Here is a 7,500-nt window from a genome sequence, read left to right as displayed (position 1 = left end):
CGGAAGTATAACGCACTAACACACAAAACTATGCCATCCGGAAGTATAACGGACCAACACACAAAACTATGCCATCCGGAAGTATAACGGACCAACACACAAAACTATGCCATCCGGAAGTATAACGGACCAACACACAAAACTATGCCATCCGGAAGTATAACGGACCAACACACAAAACTATGCCATCCGGAAGTATAACGGACCAACACACAAAACTATGTGTAACCTTTAACGCGTATAGTCTGGTTAATAGTTTAGTGAGAATTACCCATAAACGCGGATGGCAAAAAGCAATAACCAAGATTCGAGTGACGTCAACTTCATTATATATATATATCTATATATATATATATATATATATATATATATATATATATATATATATATAATATCTTACACCCTCCCCTCCCCCTTCCCTTTTTAAACTTTTCTTTTCAGGATCTGAGAGATGACTTCAAGTCCGAGGTGTCTGGAAAGTTCTTGGACATTGTTCTTTCTCTCTTGGAACCACCTAGAGTGTTTGATGCGGCCTCTTGTAATGGTGCCATTAAGGTGGGTACGGGCTTATATTAATGACGCGTAATGATATTTTGTTTACAATTGGATTCAGTAGTCTGATGTCACGACACCCGGCAACGGTGGCCATCTTGGTTCTAAACAAAGAAAATCATTACTTTTTATTCTTCAAGCTGGCTAGAACTTTTCATATGTCTTGTGATCAGAATGTGTAAAAGTCAAAACATAATCAAATTTATGTTTTTTCCCCCTCTGGATACGCTTTTATGCTCGCCGGAGAAATATTTCATACTGGCGTCCGCCATTGTTCCGATAGTTTAGAGCCAGTGTTACTTAGTTACCATGCGTCATTAGGAAGGAAGTGACGTTACGACTATTGAATCCTATTGTGCGGCTATGTGGTCTAGCGGTATCACACTCGCTCTCAGACCGGAAGGTCCTGTGTTTGAGCCTCGCTCGGCGCATAGTTGAGCCCTTGGAAAAGGCTTGTTACTCACTTTCTCTCACCGTACTCAGGTGTAAAATTTAAAGAAAAGAACACAGTGTGTAGCAGAGCATGTTTTGCTTAAGAAATTATGTTGTGTTTGTATTTATTTTTTAAAACGATTTGTGCGCCTATGTGGTCTAGTGGTATGACACTCGCTTTCGGATCGGAAGGTCCTGGGTTCGAGCCTCGCGCTCGGCGCATAGTTGAGTCCTTGGAGAAGGCTCTTTACTCACATTCTCTCACCGTACCCAGGTGTAAAATGAGTACCTGGCCGTTAATAGCGTTGTCTGTGTCCGAAAAATTGTAATATCGCCTAACAGGCGTCACGTCCCGTCCTACATATTAAATGTTGGTGTTGACCAGGGACCTCTTGTAAAGCGCTTTGAGCACATTCAGTGGATATTGCGCTATATAAAGCTCAATTTTTTTCAGACCGGAAGGTCCTGGGTTTGAGCCTCGCTCGGCGCACAGTTGAGCCGTTGGAAAAGGCTCTTTACTCACTTTCTCTCACCGTACTCAGGTGTAAAATTTAAAGAAAAGAACACAGTGTGTTGTAGAGCATGTTTTGCTTTAGAAATTATGTATGGCAAGAACTTTACTGCTATTATGTGTGAGTGATAAAAAATATATTGTTGTGTTTGTTGGGTGTGAAGTTTTGGGGGGAAATCCTGAAAATGTCTGGTAAGGAGAGGGTTAAAATGTTTTCTCATTTTTAACACGTTGTGTTTGTGTGTATTTTTTTAAACGATTTTTTGCGCCTATGTCGTCTTGTGGTATGACACTCGCTTTCGGATCGGAAGGTCCAGGGTTCGAGCCTCGCGCTCGGCGCATAGTTGAGTCCTTGGAGAAGGCTCTTTACTCACATTCTCTCACCGTACTCAGGTGTAAAATGAGTACCTGGCCGTTAACAGCGTTGTCTGTGTCCCAAAAATTGTAATATCGCCTAACAGGTGTCATGTCCCGTCCTACATGTTAAATGTTGCTGTTGACCAGGGACCCCTTGTAAATCGCTCTGAGCACATTTAGTGGACATTGCGCTATATAAATCTCAATTTTAATTTTTTTATTTAATTTGATTATTTTTCAGGGAGTTGGCACCAACGAGGAAACTCTGATCGAAATTCTGACTACTCGATCCAACAAGGATATACAGGAGATTAACAAAATATACAGAAGTAGTAAGTTATGTGGATGTTGTATGTCTTTCTGTCTGTCCGTCTGTCTTTCTGTCTGTCTGTCTGTTTGTCTGTCTGTCTGACCGTAGCCATCGTTAACTTATAGATAGTTCGAAAATGACGTCACTCAGGCCTTTGTTATTGTTTTTGCCATCCGCGTTTGTGAGTACTTCTCACTAAACTGTATTAACCAGACTATAAAAGTTCATGGTTACACAGAGTTTGTGTGTTGGTCCGTTATACTTCCGGATGGCAATGTTGTGAACTCCTTGGCCAAGCGCATTCTATCTATAGCCTGGCACTGAAACCCAAAAAGACTGGTATTTTGACGTCATTATTTGGTTATTGTACCGCCTGGTGAGTTGTCGTTAGTAGAGCTCATGGAAACAAGTTATTTCATTGGTTGAACTATTATATACAACTCACGATTTGTTGTTTTCTTTTGTAGCAAAAGACTGACATTTTGACGTCATTTTTTGGTCCGTGTCAGCGTGGCCTTCGAAAAGTGGAATGGTTGGCAGGTGTGAATTCACCAGTCAGAATATTCTTTGCCATTCACCCCGTTCCATCCTTGGAGTTTTTACTTATAGCCTGACACTGACCAAAAAATGACGTCAAAATGCCAGTCCTTGGCCACAAAAGAAAACAAATCGTGAGTTGCATTCACTAGTTCAACCAATGGGACCACTTGTTTCCATGAGCACTACTAACGACAACTCACTAGGCGGTGCAAAAAAAAAAAAATAATGACGTCAAAACGCCAGTCTTTTGGGATTTCAGTGTCAGGCTATAGATAGTATGCAGATGACGTCACTCAGGCCTTTGTTATTGTTTTTGCCATCCGCGTTTGTGAGTTGTTCTCACTAAACTGTATCAACCAGACTATAAAAGTTCTTGATTACACAGAGTTTGTGTGTTGGTCCGTTATACTTCCGGATGGCAATGTTGTGAACTCCTTGGCCAAGCGCATTCTATCTATAAGTTAACGATGGCTACGCTTGGAGCTGCTAAAATCGAATAAATGTCGTCAAAAGATAAGTCCTCGTGGACCTAGTGTCAGGCTATAAATACACAGTTCGAAGATGACGTCACTCAGGTCTTTGTAACTGTTTTTTGCCATCCACGTTTATGAGTAATGCTCACTGAACTGTATTAACCCGACTATAAACGTTCATGGATACACACAGTTTTGTGTGTTGGTCCGTTATACTTCCGGATGGCAATGTTATGAGCTTCTTAGCCAAGCGCATACTATCTATAGGTAGATAGTATGCGCTTGGCTAAGAATCTCACAACATTGCCATCCGGAAGTATAACTGACCAACACACAAAACTATGTGTAACCTTAAACGTTAATAGTCCGGTTAATACAGATTAGTGAGAATAGAACAGAATAGTCTGTTGTCACGTCGCCTAGCAACGGCGGCCATTGTGGTTCTAAACAAAGAAAATCATTACTTTTTATTCTTCATGCTAGCTAGAACTTTTCGTTCCCTTTTCGTATGCCTTGTGATCAGAATGTGTAAAAGTCAGAACATGATCAAATTTATGGGGGTTTTTTCTCTGGAAACGCTTTTATGCTCGCCGGAGAAATATTTCATACGGGCGTCCGCCATTGTTCCGATAGTTTAGAGCCAGTGTTACTAAGTTACCATGCGTCATTAGGAAGGAAGTGACGTTACGACTACTGAATCCTATTGCACATAAACCTGGATGGCAAAACCAATAACAAAGACCCGAGTGACGCCAACTTCATTATATCTATAAGTTAACGATGGCTACGGTCTGACTGCCTGTATAGTTGTATGTTTTAGACCTTTTTGGTGCCAATTTAATCACAAACATCTCACTTAAAAATTTAACATAGTCAATTTAAAAAACAACAACATAGTGTCGTCAAGTGTAGCAATATACCTACTTCCCTCATCAGTTTGTCCAGTTTTGTGTGTTGGTCCGTTATACTTCCGGATGGCAATGTTGTGAGCTTCTTAGCCAAGCGTGTCACGAATTCCATATTTTGATTGGTCAAAAATCTATTGGTTATTTCCAGCGTACAAGAGAGCTGCTGGAGAGAGAAATCTGGCGGGTGTTACGAGTATTATAACTCAAGGCAAAGCATCAATACTTTGAAGTTTCGATGTAATATTATTTACATTTCAGCGTACAAGAGAGTGCTGGAGAGAGATATCTGGCGGATGTTACGAGTATTTTAACTAAAGGCAAATCATCATTACTTTGGAGTTTTGATGTATTCTTTAAATTCCAGCATACAAGAGAGAGCTGCTAGGAGAGTGACATCTGGCGGATGTTACGAGTATTTTAACTAAAGGCAAGGCATCAATACTTTGAAGTTTCTATATATTATTCAAATTCCAGCGTACAAGAGAGAGCTGGAGAGAGACATCCAAGCAGATACAAGCGGCCATTTCAAGCGTCTCTTGGTGTCTCTTGTGTCCGGAAATCGTGAAGACGACGCCGAGACACCGGATGTGGAACTCGCCAAGAAAGAGGCCAGTGATTTGTACAAGGTAAATATAGATTTCTATAATGCAACACGAGGAAGATGTGTTACAGTGAATGACGTAATCAGTCGGACGGTGAAAAGGTTTGAACTGAGATATTGCCAAGTTTAGTTAGAAGGTCAATTATTATCAAAAACAAATTCTTGTCATACATGATTAAATCAACCCTTTTTGTACATTTTCGGGAAAAATCAAAGCTTAATTTCACTTCTAAAAATATAAAGATAATTTAATTCCTCTTTAACCCTCTCCTTACCCCACAGCAAATCGTCACATTTGTTACGACACATATACATTTTTTTTCTATTCGATATATTTGTACTCAGAAACTTAAAGAGATTTTTTGATTAAAAGAACAGATATTTTTTGAAGATATTTGAGTTTTAAAAATAATTTTTTTTGGAAGCCGCTGCATTGGGAAAATACTGAAAGATCGCAAGAAGAGTTAGTCAATAAGATATTGGTGTTTGGGTGCAACGCCTTCATCTTCTTTCCTTTCTCTAATTTAACAACAAGAAGATAATCAATGCGCGTCTTTTTGCACACAAATTTAAAGATAGTTTAATTCCTCTTACTTTAGGTTTAGATCCAGATCATTTTGGTGCTTGAGTTTTATCAACTTGCTTCTTTCCTTCCTCGTAGATTTATACAACAAGATATTCAATGCGCGAGTTTTGGCGTAGATACAACTTGAAAGAGAACTTAGTTCCTCTATCACTTTAAGTTAAAATAATTTTGGTCCTTGAGTTTTATCAATGCGTTGGATTGCTTTTTACCTTCCATAGTGGCCGCATTCTTAAGTGAAATTTGTTGTATTATTACATAACACGGAAGGGGTCAATAGAAGAAAAATATTATTATGAAATACCCCTTTCATTTCCGGGTTGTTGTTTTTTTTTTTTTTTTTTTTTTTTTTTAATTTGTTGTTGTTGTTGTCTTTTGTTGTTTTTTGGTTACTTTGGGGGGAAAACTTTCATGAACTGTCTGCTATACAATTCTCATCACTACATTTTATTTATGTTCTCAAATTTCCTGGGGGGTTTTTTTTTTGTTTGTTTTTTTTTTGTTTGTTTGATTGATTTTTGTTTTGTTTTTGTTTTGTTTTTTCCTTTTTTTTGTTGTTTTTTTTTTCCTTTTGGTTTTTTTTTTGTTTTTTTTTTTGTTTTTGTTTTTTGTTTGGTTTTTTTTTTTTTTTTTGCTCTAGAAGGGTATACACCCGAAACGTCCATTATTTGTTTTGCAGTGTTTCCATTCGTAGCCTTTCCTTACTCACCTTTTCGTTAGTGTTTTTTATGATCCCATGCTTTAGGCAGAAAGCCCCCCTCCCCCTCCCATCCCCCCACCCCACGCAGCTCACTAACCTAGGCTTGGTGACTTTGTACTACACATATCCCCCCCCCCCCCCCCCCAACCCATATATGATCACTCAAGTATAATTTATCTTTCATAATTGGCACAAAATGTGTATAATGTTCTTGTTTTATTTTATTTTGTTTTGGTTTTTTGTTATTATTATTATTATTATTAATTATTATTATATTATTATTATTATTATTATTATTATTATTATTATTATTATTATTATTATTATTATTTATTAATTATTATTATTATATTAATTATTATTATTATTAATTATTATTATTAATTATTATTATTATATTATTATTATTAAATTTTTATTATTATTATTATATTATATTAATTATTATTATTATTTATATATTATTATTATTATATTATTATTATTATTATTATTATTAATATTATTATATTAATTATTATTATTATTATTATTATTATATTTATTATTTTATTATTATTATTATATATTATATTATTATTTATTAAATTATATTATTATATTAATTATTATTATTATTATATTATTATTATTATTATTATATTATTATTATTATTATTATATTATTATTATATTTATTATTATTATTATATTATTATTATTATTATTATATATTATTATATTATTATTATTATTATTATTATTTATTATTATTATTTATTATTATTTTATTATATTATTATTATTATTATTTTATTATTATTATTATTATTATTATTATTATTATTATTTTTTTATTATTATTAAATTAATTTTTAAATCCAACTAAATAAATATATATCTTACAAACTTATCGAATTTTTCCACTTCTTTCACTGAACTCTGAAAAATAGAACTTTTGATATTCATATCTCGAATGGATTTTATAAATTATTATTTTATTTATTTGTTTTTTATTTTTGTTTATTTTTTAAATATTTTTGATGTGTTTTGTTTATGTTGTTGTTTTATTTTTTTTGTTTCGTTCTTTTTTTAAAATTATAATTCGTGTTTTTACTTCGATTTTATCCTCTTACTTTTGTTTGTTCTGTTTACTGTTCTATTTTCTTGGACAACCCATCTGTAGCAGGTGAGTCCTGAATATAGTTCGGTTTGTGAGCTGCTCGAAAAAATACACTCGCATATTATATAGATAGACGAAGATGACGTCACTCATGCCTTCTTGTTGTTTATTTAGTTGGGGTTTTTTGTTTGTTTTTTTTTTTGTTTTTTTTTTGTGGGGGGGGGGGGTTGTCTTTTGCCATCCGCGTTAATGAGTGATTCTCACTAAACTGTATTAACCAGACTATAAACACATAGTTTTGTGTGTTAGTCCGTTATATTTCCGTTGTGAGCTTCTTCGCCAAGCGCAAACTATATATATATATATATATATATATATATATATATATAATATATATATATATATATATATATATTGGTGTGTAACACTTG

General features: G+C 34.6%; 1 protein-coding gene across 1 annotated transcript in view; it reads left to right on the top strand.

Moving 5' to 3' along the window:
* LOC144955853 (annexin A4-like) overlaps window positions 1-7,500 on the top strand; it is a 124,445-nt gene that overhangs the window by 104,858 nt on the left and 12,087 nt on the right. Inside the window, exons 4-6 of the mRNA XM_078886062.1 lie at window positions 442-555; window positions 2,094-2,184; window positions 4,558-4,709. Of these exons, the coding sequence (XP_078742188.1) occupies window positions 442-555; window positions 2,094-2,184; window positions 4,558-4,709 (357 nt within the window). The remainder of the gene's footprint in view (window positions 1-441; window positions 556-2,093; window positions 2,185-4,557; window positions 4,710-7,500) is intronic.

This window comes from Berghia stephanieae, chromosome 10 (genome assembly GCF_034508935.2).
Source record: "Berghia stephanieae isolate SIO BIC M18660-M18661 chromosome 10, UCSD_Bste_1.3, whole genome shotgun sequence".
In the NCBI taxonomy this organism is placed as follows: Eukaryota; Metazoa; Mollusca; class Gastropoda; order Nudibranchia; family Aeolidiidae; genus Berghia; species Berghia stephanieae.
The sequence above is the reverse complement of the archived record's forward strand: the minus strand, read 5'-3'. Positions and strand labels throughout refer to the sequence as shown.